This window comes from Micropterus salmoides, unplaced genomic scaffold (assembly GCF_014851395.1).
Source record: "Micropterus salmoides isolate LMB-PRFRI ecotype aquatic unplaced genomic scaffold, ASM1485139v1 Ms_hic_scaffold_17, whole genome shotgun sequence".
In the NCBI taxonomy this organism is placed as follows: Eukaryota; Metazoa; Chordata; class Actinopteri; order Centrarchiformes; family Centrarchidae; genus Micropterus; species Micropterus salmoides.
The window spans coordinates 30,628,783-30,643,205 of NW_024040817.1; the positions used below are offsets into that span (position 1 = coordinate 30,628,783).

A 14,423-nucleotide genomic window follows, 5' to 3' on the forward strand; every position below is an offset into this window, starting at 1 on the left:
AACTCAATGCTCAGCGCCATCAGCACCAAACAGCAAACTAGTTAGCAACTAGTGTGACATTTAGCAGCTAAAAAGCTAAATATAGTAAATAGAGATATTTTTCTCAGAAGTTGGAGGAAAGCAGAGCAGAGCTAAAATTAGAGTGAATATTGGGCCTACATTGTTCGTGTGGTCAAAAGCAGAGACTTGAAATGCATGCTAATGTCGCTCTGTATCAGCTACATGTATAAATTAACGACTGCTAACCGCCATCACCATAGCAACTTTTGATGGTGATAATATGATCACAACCAAAATGTTTTAATGCTTTATGTTATTCCTTGGGAACTTTCTGTGAAAAATAATATAATTTAAGTGATGAATGTATATTTTTATTCTTTATATTATTCCTGACCTATAGAGAAATTTCCCATTTTTGTATATTCAAAACGTAAAACGTTTCAAAAAAGTTGGGAAAGGGTCTTGTTTACCACTCTGTTGCATCACCTCTTCTTTTAATAACACTCTGTAAGCATCTGGGAACTGAGGAGACAAACAATAATCTTGAAAGGGGATTTTTTCCCCATTCTTGCTTGCTGTAGGATTTTAGCAGCTCAACACCTCAGAGTTTCCTTTGTCATATTTTACGTTTCATGTGGTAAACATTTTCAGTGGGCGAGAAGTTGGGACTGCAGGCCGGCCAGTTTAGCTCCTGGACCTCCATCTTAAATGAGCTCGGGCCCATGGAAGGCAGTGGTATTTCTGGATCTGGTTTCTATATGGTTTCCTCTTTCCTCGTAGAGTTTTGCATTTGTGGATGCAGCGATTAGATGTGTTCACAGATGCTGGTTTTTGGAAGTGTTCCCCAGCCCAGGGATGTCCACTACAGAATCAGTCTGTTTTTGACGCAGTGTTGTCTGAAGGCCAAAGGTCACAGCCATCCAATATAGGTTTTCGGCCTTGACCCTTGCATACAGAGATTTCTTCTGATTCTCTGATGATATGATGTACTGTAGACAATGAAATCCCCAGATTCTTTGCAATTTTACCCTGAGAGTGGTGAAGCCCTCCCCATTTTTACTTCAGAAAGACTGGGATGCTCTTTTTATACCCAATCATGTTACTAGCTCGTCACAAATCAAATTCAAAATGGGCATATAATTTTCCAAAAACAATTACATTTTCAGTTTAAGCATTTGATTTGCGCTATTTTCTATTAAATATGGGGTTTCGGTGTTTTGCATTACATTTTTTTTAATTTGGACATAAAAAAACAACAATTCTGAATCAAGATTCAGGATCCTATTTTTGTGGCAGTGCAACAGGAGAGGGAATGGGAAAGGTAAGAGTTTGAAAACAGGTTGTGACATACATTTTGATTATTGGTGGCTGTGGCTTGTGGAAGATTGGCGGTTCGCCTCCCCCAGCGCACATGTCAAAGTGTCCTTGGGCAAGATACTGAACCCCAAATAGCTCCTGAAGGCTGTTCCATCGGTGTGTGTGTGTGTGTGTGTGTGTGTGTGTGTGTGTGAATGATTAGTTTCTTTCTGATGAGCAGTTGACACCTTGCATGGTAACCATCAGTGTGTGAATGTGACATGACGAGTGGTTGACAGACTAGAAAGACTAGAAACTTATATGTACGGTATAATTACAGTGCATTTAACATTATATCGGAGAATAAAATTGCAAGTAAAAAAACGACCACATCCAGCTTCTATGGACGGAATTTTAACATTCTGTGTTTGTGCTGCAAACACAACATGCTAAAGAACAAACAAACAACCCCCTTGGCAGATACAAAGCACATAACACATTTTCAGGTAGTCCACTTTATTTGAAGATTATATCTATGAATATCACCAAAAAATCAAATAGAAAACATCACATAGAAATGCCATGTTACTTTACTGTACCATTTAAGGGGTCTTTGAGGAAGCGGACCAGCACACGTGCTCCCAATATTAGATCATTCTTGGTATTAACAACACAAAAACTCATCAAGTATCACAGTAAAACCACGAGGCGTGTGGTTTGTTTTGTAAAACATCAATATATCAGTCTGTCTAAAAGACACCAACACAGTAACTGCCCATGTCAGTGCAGGTGAAAAGGTAGATCAAAGGTAACAAAGTGCAAATAGGGCTTCAAGTCAGTTCCCTTGGATCACTGGAGCTTCATAGAGCGTAATGCTTAACACACCTTCAAATTGACACAGCATTAAATGACTTTCACACTTCAGGGACATTTTCTTTTCAGCAAATGTCAGACAATGCAGAAAAGCTCAGCTTTAATTAGCAGGCCTGTGTTAGTTATCTGTCCATCTCCCTCTAGTAAGACAGCTGCTGTGAACCACCCTGCTTTCGCCATCTTTCTCTCGAGCAACAACTCTGTTTTAATGCCTAACATCTGTACTACAAAAATAGTAACCTTAAGTTGTCTCTAGAGGAAAAAAGAATGCAAGAATGTGTTCATCTTCACTAAAGTGATGGATATAAAACACTAGGTAAGTACACTTAGATCATAGGTGCATGAGAGAAAGACAAAGCCTTTTGGAACTAGATCAACAACAACTTTTTGATGGCTTATGCTTAAACTAATGGTAATTCCATATGTCTAAATGTAACCCTATTCATGCACAACTTCACACAGAAAAATAAGCATTCAGGTAATCTCATGTCGGTCAGGTTGAAATTGCGTCTGGGGCAGTATTTAGATTAGAGCCCAGTGGATATATTATTGCAGCCGATTTCACTGGCTGGTTTAGCTTATCACACCACCACATCATTCTTTAAAAAATATATTCAGAATACATTCAAATTAGCACATCATTTGATCAAATGAACTTGAATGCAACCCACTCAGCCGAATGCTAAAATATGTTGTAGAATTAACGTTGTTCACAGTGGCTCTGGTGCCTCACGTTTCTTTAATGCATTTGAAAAGTAAGCAAACACCTGCACCTTTATCCAGATTTTCCAGCGTTAATTCCACAATATTTCCTCACGTTACCTATCAGATGGTATGGTGTGATGATTCTACTGATTATCCTTTCAGCATGGGTAGCTAGTTTTCTCCATCAAGGCAACAGGGCATGCAATGGAATAGAAGCTCAGAAATCCCTAAAATATGTAAGTGTATATGCACAAGTAAACTAAAACAGATTTTGTGAACCACAAAGCACTGACAGGTGTATAGGTATATATCTTGGTCACAATATTTTAACGACCAAATTTAAAGGACGCTTATCCAACACGTTTAATCACAGGATTGTTAAAAAAGAAACATCAACTGACATCTCAAACATCAATACAAGCCTAAACAATCCAGTATCATTCAGGCTCTAATTTAGGTGAGCATGGGATATTAAACGTTTGCTTTTAAAACCATGCTAATGTAGCTACAGAGAAGATATAAATGAAAGCACTCCCCACCTAACACTGGGTATCGAACCGCAAAGTGAACTATCTTGACTCAGAAGCTGTCGGGTAAAAAGAAATTGGCATTAAGTGCTTGGTAACAAGTAAATAATGTAAGGTATTGAAAAATATTAGAAACATTAAGGTATTGTATTGGCACTGGTAAAGGAAATGTTCAAACTACATCCAGCCCTAAAAGCAACACATTCCTTCTGTATCAGAAGAGAAATGACTGGGCTGTAACAGATTTTTAATTAAAAGCTACTATCAGATTAAATGTATGTATCCTGTCTAACACAACTCCCCGGTACATGCAATACAGTACACTGCACAAGTCACACACTCTTCTACCATGCACAGTAATGGTGTTGGTGTTGAGGCATGCGGGCCAGGGCTGGCAGTGTTGTGACAGATTTAATACGGGTGTGATCAGGTTTGTGCAGGAGCCCGGAGTAGGCTCAGACAATGGTCTTGAGCTCCTCGTCAGTCAGCTGGTTGAACGTCATGATTTTCGTAAGCTGCTCGGCATACCTCGTCTGGTCCTGCATGAAGTGCGGGATGCGGACGTTCTCCATCTGAGCCAGTGCTTTCAGGCGGTCCACGTCTTCAAATGACACCTTAGCCCACAGAAAAATAACAACAAACAAACAAGTGACAGAATTAGCAACCTGCTGCACTGCAACTAAAAAATGAAAGTACGATTAACCACCAGAACCAGTAGGGAAAAGCAACCGATGAGGAGCAACTCTCCACCTGTAAAATTCATATCCCAAAAAATTATGGGGCAGCATCACATATTAGGTCATAACTGCTGGTGCGGTTGTATGATTCAGTTTGATCAGAAAAACTGGTATAAGAATATTTCCTTCCTTAACATTTTCTGAGTTTATTTTGTTTATTTATTAGAAAAAAATGTTTAGACATAGTGAACACACATCTCACAGCTGAAACTATGGAGGGATGCCTGAGCAATACTACCGGACTATTGTGGCAAATGGTATTACGAGGCAGGACGTTTTGCCGCTAGCTGGTTAGCTTGCTAACTTCAGTAGTTTTCTCTGCAACACAATCCATAGATTTGTACCTTTACCTTGATCAGAACTGTTACTGCTTCACATTCTGTTGATCATGTTAGTTTCATTTTGATTGTTTTAAACTAACATTAAAATAAAATATATTTACATTATATCTTTAAATGCATTTAAACGAGACTAAGAGTATACATCCATACTAGCAGCTCTGTTAGCTCAGTGGTGCTTTGAGCTCAATGCTAATGCCAGCATGCTAACATGCACACAAAGTCAAATGCGAACATGCTTTTGTTTAGCAGGTAATGATTCCGACTGTTCCCTTTTCAGTTTGGCACAAACACGAAGTACAGCTGAGACTATGAGGTCATTAACCAGAGTGTTGGACAAACTGGTATTTTGACCTGATGATGACGCTAGAAGGAAACATCAGTTATTAGTGACTAAACCAAATTTCCTAACAATCCATCAACTTGCTGGTGAGATATTTCAATATACATCAAAGTGTTGGACTGACTGACAGACTGGCACTGCCGTTCCTAAAGTCATGCAGCAATCGTGGCTAAAAAACCTATAAATTCCTAATGAAATGAATTAGCGTAATGTGAGAAAGTGAGTCGACCTGGACTGTCACCCTTTGCTCAGTTAAGTTTTCAATTCATTTCATCATTTCATAACAGTTATTTTGTGGATTCCGCCCTCAACCCAGTGGTGTTATTAAAAACACATTACTTCTTACATCACATTCAACATCTACAGCTGGAATGAGCACCTTGTTTAATCATCAGTGCCTTCGGCTCCTCTGAAGCAGAACACGGTCTGTTCCCTCCTTAGAGACGGTATTATAATAGCCTCATTCAGCTTTCCATTCATTTTCCCCCGTCTGAACTGTAACGATCTTCTGTGTAGTTAAACTTGTATTTAATGTGACTGGATGCCACGGATGCTATTAAAATAGCTCTTAATAGGAACATAACTGTCTGGGATGTCAGATAAAGACCGGACACTGTCAGCACAACACTGAGGTGTAATCTGCTCCTCTGATACAGAAAACCCATCATCATTGCAGTATGTTGGAGCTGTGGATGTTAAAGAGGAAGCTGTACAAATCTCAACTTCTTGTTAATGACTGCATCCAAAAAGAATGGCAGTGGAGGGTATCAAGGCATCACTACAACTATTTATCACTTTCTAAGCTGTTGTGTGCAACGCTGTGGTGGTAAATTCAGAAACTTGTTCAGAAAAGCGGATGGATCGTGAGATCGACAGGTGGATTGGTGCAGCGTCAGCAGTTAAACAGACGCTGTACCGGACAGTCAGTAAGTTCATGATTTACCAGGCAGGTTATGGTCTGATGAGACCAAGATAAACTTATTTGGTTCAGATTATGTCAAGCGTGAGAGGAGGACAAAGACAAGTGTATCTTGCCTGCAGTCAAACATGGTGGTGGGAGTGTCCTGGTCTGGGGCTGCATGAGTGCTGCCGGCACTGGGGAGCTCCAGTTCATTGAGGGAACCATGAATGCCAACATGTACTGTGACACACTGAAGCAGAGCAGGATCCCCTCCCTTTGCAGACTGGGCCGCAGGGCAGTATTCCAACATGATAACGACCCCAAACACACCTCTAAGACGACCACTGCCTCGCTAAAGAAGCTGAGGGTGAAGGTGATGGACTGGCCAAGCATGTCTCCAGACCTAAACCATATTGTGCATCTGTGGGGAATCCTTAAACGGAAGGTGGAGGAGCGCAAGGTCTCTAACATCCACCAGCTCCGTGACGTCGTCATTTGCACATTTTCACTTAGGGGTGTCCTCGCTTTTGTTGACATTAATGGCTGTGTGATGTATTATTTTGAGGGGACAGCAAATTTACACTGTTATACAAGCTGTACACTCACTACTTTACTTTGTAGCAAAGTGTCATTTCTTCAGAGTTGTCACATGAAAAAATGTGAGATACTGTATAAGCAACTGAAATGAGTTTCTTGGCAGTGAGCACAGATCAAGGTGCTCAGAGTAGAACCACTAATACACACTGACAGGACTTAATTGAGGTAGCTGGGGCGTTTGATTAGACTGCCTCCTAGACACTGTGGCTGACTCCGAATGTACGGACCTCACCACACGTGCAATCAAGTTAATCCCAAGACAACCTTAATATGACTTTTTGCGGACTTCCAGATATCATCATGGAACATATAACAGATAGCTGCATGGGGCTGCAAGTCATTTAGATACAGCCAGTGACTGTGGTGGGAGAGAATGAAGCAGCGGCAGGGAGGAGCAGCCACCTGGTACAGGTCTGATCAATGTGCTTGACTGTGCATGTGAATGACAGCACTGAAACATCTAATAAGAAGACTCTCTGCTACTGGATAATTCAGTAGCAGTAGCTGCTACTTAGCGACTCAGTAAACTGACTAATACCACCAGACAGAGATAGATGAGCTGCCTCACCTTTCCTAGAGCCATCAGCAGTGGAAAGTTGATTTTGTCTCTGTATTTCAGGATCTTCAGGATACCATCCAGGTAGACCTGGTCTTTACTGAAGCAACCTGTAATGTGAGAGTTCAGAAAAGAAGTTTGACAAGTATGAATTTGAAAGGGCTGTTTTTTTTGTCTTATTTTGAACATATCACAATTCAGATTAAGACAACCAGTGTTGGATTGTCTGACTCTACATTAATTGTGTGAGCAAGCATAACATTGGCAGCATACATCAGCAAACTCTCTTTTGAATTTTAAACCCTGTCAATTGACATAGTGACCTGGCTGTGCTGTATTGGTCTGGCCCCTCTTGGCTCGGACACAGTAGTCCCAGCGGGTATTGGGGTCCTGGACGAAGCGTCCCAGATCATGGAAGAGCTGAGAGAAGGACATGTGGCTGGCCTGGTAGACGGTGTAGTAGAGCAGGGCGGCGCGCCACAGTGTGGGGTCTTTCCGGAACAGGACACTGTGAATGCTGGCCAGGCCCTCCTCTGTGGGGTTCAGAGGCTTCAGGTTGTGCTTCTTCCTGCCCACGCTGCTGCTCCATGGCTGGTGGCAGTTGTTGATGCCACGGAAATAATGTGTACCTTCAATTTGGGTTCAAAGCCAACTTTATTAATAGCAATACCAGTAAGATGCAAGCAGCGTATCAATACCAGTCTCTTGGATGGTCAATGAGACCTGTGATTAGAGGAGTCATTTACACTACTGTTCAAATTCAAACAATTCATTGTTTTCAAAAGGAAATCACAGTTTTTAGTCCATTAAAATAACATCAAATTGACCAGAAATACAATGTGGACATGGTTAATGTTGTAAATGAATGTTGTTGCTGAAAATGGCTGATTTGTAATAGAATATCTACAGAGGCGCCCAGAGGGCCATTCTCAGCGAGGATATTTTGCATGTTTGCAGACGACACCACCATCATAGGCCAGAACAACAATGATGAGACTTCATATCAGAAGGAAAATGCTAATCTTGTAGAGTGGATTAAAACTGCTCTGAAGATCATTGGTACCCATCTACCGAGCATCAGTGATATCGGTGAGGTGAGGTGTCTGCAGAGCCCAAAGGATACTAAAGGACAGTACCCACCCAGCCACAGCCTGTTCACCCTGCTGCCTTCTGGGAAGAGATACAGAAGTTTCAGCTGCCACACCACCAGACTGCAGAGCAGCTTTTTCCCCCGAGCTATCAGACATTTTTATAATTGCTTTTATATTACTGTATATTGTCTGCTACGTAGCAGAAGGGAGTTGCACAACTCAATTTCACTCTAAAACCTGTTGTTCTGTGAAAAAATAAATCTACCTACTTACCTACGTTTCTAAGTGACCCCAAACTTTTGAACGATAGTATATGTCATGCAGTGAACTGCATTACAGCTGAATTTTAATGATTTTCCATTTGGCCGGTGACCTCCAGGAGCCCCACATTAAGAATAACACCTGTATGTGAGCTTCTGTACTCACCTATCTCATGCCTCAGCATGCCTTCCAGCCAGTGCTCTCGTGCAGTGGAGACGTTGATGGTCAGTGTGGGTCTGCTGTTCACCACCGTCATGGAGGCTCTGGACAGGAGGTCATCTGTCACCTGAACTACGATCTATCAACACAGACAGAACTCATAGTATTTTATTGTTACTTTTTTGCTGTTTAGATTTACATTTAGGTGTATTTTCCTTTAACCTGTCGTATTCACCTCCAACTTCATTTTCACCATTAGTGGTGTAAGAGTATTTGTGACAACTTGTGACAACAAAAACACTATAAGATTAGCAAAATGGTACAGATGGTACATCTGGTCATTACTTGGAATTCCCCAGCTGGAGCTGAATTATGTGGCTGGGAAGAAGGATGTCTATGCCTTCGGTGTGACTGCACCTAAAACAAGGTACTCCCCGTTCATTTCAATGGAGAAGGTGATGAGAATTTCCTGTTGGGACATGATCATGCCTTACATAGCAATCAGTCTGATTCAAATAGTGAGGCTCTCTAGTGTCCATCAGATTTGACAGAGGGGGAGTGACTGACCTGTTGTTCAAGAAATACTTATCAATTATATTCTTCTTTCTTGTTCAATGAATACAAGCATGGATGCAAGGCTGGCAGTGAATCCAAGGGCATTAACACTGCATTAGTTGTCTGCGTAGATGGTTCCTAAATTTTAGGCTGCATCTGCATGTCTGCAAATGTGTCAGTGTGGACCCTCATATGGACATAGGAGGTGACAAAGGTGATGTTGTGCAAACCCTTGCAGAGCCTGTGGCTATGTAGTATTTTTTGAGTTATTCCAAAAGCACTGATGCTCTACGTTGCTGAAATATGTTCTTCGACCATCTACATCACATATGTCAGAGTCAGAGTTTTTGTGTGGATTACTCACTCTCTTGTATTTTCTTTCTACTGTCTAGTATTTCTAAACTCTTTAGGACTTGCATGCACAAGGTGCGTGTATATGTGGTGTAATGTGTTCAGTGGAACATTATTAACTCGGTGATGTAACATGTATTTGTTGATGGTTACATAAACACAGCTCCGCACAAGCAAAGGTCTCACTTCCCTGGAGCTCATTCACTTTGATGCCCTGCTGTCTGCTGCTCTGAAATGGTGATGTACGAATGCACCATGACACAAACTGCACAGTGCAGCCACAGAAAAATACCAGGCTCAAAATGAAAGCCTCTTAATGGGGTCTTTAGTGTACAGAAAATTCTCTACAAACCATGAGCGTGTGCATATAAAAAGCAATACATCATAAAAATAAGCATGAGTTGCTCGTCCTCTTACCTCCCCCATGCAGCCTTCTTTCTCCATGTATTTCTTGACATTGTGCCAGATGCGACTCCTGGTGAGGAGCTGGCCACCAGTGACCTGTTCAAACTTCTCGTAGCTGCCATATCGCTGCAGAGCAAGCTCCATGATGTGTACTGCCTGCAAGAGAGGACAAACTCATAAAGTTAGAGCTGCCGTGACTAATGACTGTCATGACACCTTCTGTTGGTGGGGCTTTGGACAGCCAGTACTTATACAGTACTCCAAAGCAATAATCTTACAACTGGCCTGCCCTGTTTATCAGAATCAGATTTATTGGCAAGTAGGTTTTCACATTTTTGGGCGGATGATGGTGGAGGTCTTGAAGCAGGCTGGTATGTGGCATGTCTCCAGATGTCTGTGACTCAACAGAGAGAGACACAATAATCTGACCCCAGCAACTCTAGATGTCAGAACTTTCTTATCCACCCCCTTCATAACTACATCTCTTTGTATTTGAAGAAATTGTTATGAACATTACAAGCATGCTCACATTCACTTTACTAGATAATCTGGATAAAGTGCTGGGGTCATCTCTGCTCAGGCTTATGTTTCTTGTCCCATCGACTAGTTCAATGATTGTTATCGTAACTGATACAGAGTCATTACACACAAACCATTAACATCTTGTCAGTAAAGTGTGCACTTAATGGACATAAACTGCTTCTTCTTAGTAGCTGACAGGGGTGATAATGGTGGAAAAAAACCTACTGGTGAGTCTGACTTTCTCTGGATTATTTCTTGCTTTTTAAGAGACAGATACTCTTTTAATCTTAACTTTTGAATCATGTCTAGCATGTGTAGTAGAATTCTCATGAGTCTTGCCTAGCAATGGTTTTGAAGTTGTGCTTCTGCATAACTGTAGCTTACAGTCTTACTATACATTGAATGAAGGGCTGCTCCACATTTCCATGAATTATTACTCTGTTTAGGACTAGTGAACTCCATTTCCCTCAACAAATGCCATAAATATAATACTGCAAGGCAAATGTAATTCAAGTGACAGTCCACTTTCAAAGTGCAGCACAGAGAAAGAAAACGTGACAAACTAGGGAAGAGTCCAGGAAAAACAAAAAAACATGAGCATTCTCCGCAGGATCACTTTACTGCATTTCCGGTTGAGCTCATTCTTTCTCTTACTATCTGTGTACTTGCGTTACTAAAATAGCCTGCAACTGAACACCACAGGGCTGTTTTCCTGTTCAGTAGAAACACGTCTGATCTCATACCCTTATTTATTGATTTGAGGTGGGGGGAGGCTGATCAAACCATGAATCTGAATCCTTGTATTTTAAAAAACATAGTTTTGAAAATACTGTGTGTGATTTGTCTCCAGCTTCAGTGTTGCTCATGGGATGTACTCACACTGTTAATGTTGATGTAAGATAGCCACTGAGGCTGTTTTAAACTAATCATCCATTGTTTGCTAAGCAAAGTCTTTCCACTTTCACTTGGACAACAGACTCACACTGCATCAGCTCCGATTGGCCCTGACGCTAAACAGCTTTGGCAGCAAGTCTCTGTGGTCACAGTATCCAACTTGACCGCTCAAACCAGCGTCCAACCTCATGCACTTGGGGAACTGTGATGAATGACCTGTCACTGCCTTCGGGCCAGAAACTGGTGCAATCTTGCACTCGCTGCCTGAGTGTACTTTCTTTTTTGGTATTTTATCTCTGTCCCATTTTTGCCTTGATACAGTACTTATGGTATTTTGAGAAACACAGAGACTCAGGATAAATCTGAGCATGAGATGAGCAGGGTTAAGTGTTTGGATTTTTCATATCATATTTATTCAGTTTGTATGCTATTTTTTCTGTTTTATTTGCTAACATGAAAGTCTAAATACTGTTTCCACAGTAATTAGAATTTAAAACATGTTTACAGCCTGGAACAAAAATGGTTTAAGCTAATTTCCCCCTTCATGACAACTTTATATTAAGGCCTGAAGTTACGCGTAATTAAGGGCCAGTTTGAGACAGGTTGGGATGTCACAGGGGCCTAGCTGCAGCAACCAGGCTTCATTTGGCCCGCCTTAGCTTCACCTCTTTGGCCATTTTTGGATTAGCTGTGAGTTAGGTGAGTCAGCCACAGCCAAGAAGGCGACGGCTGGACCCACCCACATTGAGCTTCACAATCTCTCTTCAGAGACCTACTGCGACAAAATCACAGAGGTTTAGTTCATGTTTCTTATAGTCTGTGCCTTTAAGCATTTCAAAACAGGCTGTTTGTTGCAGATGATACTGCTCGCACTTAAACCAAACCACAAAAATTAAACCAAAAACAAACACAAACACAAACACACCCTTACCTTTGTCAGGAAGCGATCAGAGGCATTGTTATGACGTGCCAGGACAAGTGGAGAAACGGGGTTGCTGTACTCAAACTGTGGATTGTAGTTGAAGTCAGACTTGAAAAACTTGGCCTTCTCTTTCTCAACATTAGATGGCTTTATGGCTGTAAGGATGCAGAGCTTCTTGGCATTTTCCACCTCCCTTGTGATTGCTGCTTTGTGCAGCGAGGGAAGTTTAGTGCGAGGAGAAGTGGGAATGCACATCTTCCTGAGCTGTGGAACTGTCCGAGGGTTTAGGCCCATGGTCCTGCCCACAACTGCGATGTTTCGTGCTGGTTTAGGCAGATTGGAGCTGCTTCCTGAGAGGACACGATTTGTCTGCGCAGGTTTCCCGACAACTTCTGGAGCACGTACCTTTTTAAAACCCAGGCCTGGACGGTTTCTTTTACTAAATGTGGTGCTACATTTCCCTGATGTTTTTGGTCTCTTGTATGGGGACTGCTTGGGGATCAGCTTCTCCTCCTTCTCAGCCTGCAGCAGGACGTTATAGCTGCTGGAGCCAGTGCTGAAGAGGTCTTTGAGGACGCCTGAAGAAATTTTTTCCAGGTACACTTGGCTTGGACTCAGTGCGTTGTCAGCAGAGTTTAAGATATACTTTTTGGACATTTCTACTTCTGGCCAGTGGAGTCTTTCTGAAGAAATAAGATGAGAGACAAGTGGGAGGACAGTGAAACTGTTTGCTGCTTATTTTAGAATCACGTTCACGTGCATACCTCTTCTAGATAGCTTGATAGACTAATCCTCTTATCAAGGCAAGATAAAATTAGATCTATTGTGATGCCAAGCTAAAAATAAAAACAAGGTACTTATAAATGGATACCCTAACTTGTAACCAGTGTGATGAAATTTGTTTTTACATCTCGCTAAGCAAAGTAAAAACTGTCTTCTACAATCATAATAATGTGATCTGACTCAAATAAACCCAAAGTGACTTGTGTTATGTCAGCAGTCCATGGCTATGCACCATTCAGTTTCATGAGAGTGCAGGGCTCTGCGATTTCCAGTAAGGCGACCTGGAACATCATCACAGTGAGAAGGCTCTCTGTTCGGACAGGAGCGCTGAGCCGGAATCCACGCAGCACAAACTAATGACCTCAGCAGCACAGTAATCATTGCCTTGCTCAGCCACCCAATCAAATACTATTACCTAACACATTAGGTATCTCATCATTCTATGTCAATTGCTACTAATACATCACATTCTAGGCAGAAATGTAATCAAGCCAGCATTCCTGTGTAGTGAATACTACTATGTGAGTACATTTAAGACCTCTTCAAACCAGTTACCATATATGAAATCACATTTATCACAGCTAATTCAACTACACAACATGAATCAGTGCTCAAGCATCTCAGTGTTATCCATCACATTAATCAATGTGTTAACTGAAAGCACCTGATTACTAATAATCAGCGTGATTCAGCACTGAGTGAGCTCACCAGAAATCTGTTTTTCAGACTTCCATGATTCTTCCCAACAGAAAGCATAGGATACAGTACGTTATGCACTATAAAATATAATGTAGGTTATATATAATGCAAAATAAAATGAGAATACCGGTAACACATGCATCACTAAAATATATTCGGTTTTCGTTTATGTTCTTTAAATTTTCCTAGTAATAATAAGTTAATTAATAGCTCACTGGGGATCACGTTTCAACTTACCCACCTTTTACTGAGCTAACCACTTAGGATAACGATGCCATATCAGCAGTTTTAAGAAAAGTTAACATTACTAATATAACGGTATTACATTTAAAGTAGTACCTTTTTAACCCGCAAAATAGACAAGCTCCTACATAGAGTCACAGAAAAATAAGAGAAACAAATGCAATATTACCTGTTACTTTTATTGACTCAAGCATCCTCTGTTAAAGCTCTCTGTAATGTTTAGCGTCAACCTACAATACCACAGTGCTGTTTGAAGAGTACCAACGTCACTTAGCAAGTTGACCTAACAGTTAGCTGAATTAGCCGGCTAATGTCCAAATCATCATAGACTGTATGGTCCAAATAGAAAGCCAACGATGAAAGCGAGTTACCTGTAAGTTAGTTACTACGTATTACGACACGTAAGACATATTTTAAAACCATTTTAAAGGCTGGGCTGACATTACACGACCTGCCTACACTAACAGAGCCCCCGCCAAACTGGCAAGAAAGAGCCGAGCAGCAGACTGTGTGGTACAGGATCTGCACTGACTTATCTGTTTCCATGGTTTCGTTAGGACATACGCAATGCACGTGGATGCTCATGGGAAATGAAGTCCCTCTCTGAGAAGAGGTTAAGAAAATATTGAGGTTTGATGTTAGGTGGACGTTTTTAAAGTTCAGCA

At 41.3% G+C, this 14,423-nt stretch overlaps 1 protein-coding gene across 3 annotated transcripts; it reads right to left on the reverse strand.

Moving 5' to 3' along the window:
* Positions 1–1,795: 1,795 nt before the first annotated feature.
* Positions 1,796–14,271, reverse strand: si:dkey-222b8.4 (uncharacterized protein KIAA0895). 3 transcript variants are annotated; one of them, XM_038725123.1, is made up of 7 exons: positions 13,928–14,271; positions 12,043–12,716; positions 9,708–9,851; positions 8,391–8,523; positions 7,197–7,502; positions 6,886–6,983; positions 1,796–4,015 (listed from the first exon to the last, which is right to left on the reverse strand). In XM_038725123.1, the coding sequence occupies exons 1-7, from the start codon at positions 13,950–13,952 to the stop codon at positions 3,857–3,859; spliced, it is 1,539 nt and encodes a 512-aa protein (XP_038581051.1). In that variant the 5' UTR covers positions 13,953–14,271; the 3' UTR covers positions 1,796–3,856. The 3 variants fall into 3 exon arrangements, with proteins under 3 accessions (XP_038581051.1, XP_038581053.1, XP_038581054.1); XM_038725125.1 differs by having other exon boundaries at positions 12,043–12,712; positions 13,928–14,269; XM_038725126.1 differs by having other exon boundaries at positions 14,130–14,259.
* Between the last annotated feature and the right edge of the window lie 152 nt (positions 14,272–14,423).

Bases quoted from the DNA above. Each gene is read 5' to 3' on its own strand.
- si:dkey-222b8.4 (XM_038725123.1), bottom strand. From the start codon at position 13,952: ATGCTTGAGTCAATAAAAGTAACAG. The intron at 6,984-7,196 runs GTCACTATGTCA...CTCACATTACAG, and splicing joins GACCAATACAGCACAGCCAG to GTTGCTTCAGTAAAGACCAG. The intron at 4,016-6,885 runs GTGAGGCAGCTC...CTGTGGGCTAAG, and splicing joins TGCTGATGGCTCTAGGAAAG to GTGTCATTTGAAGACGTGGA.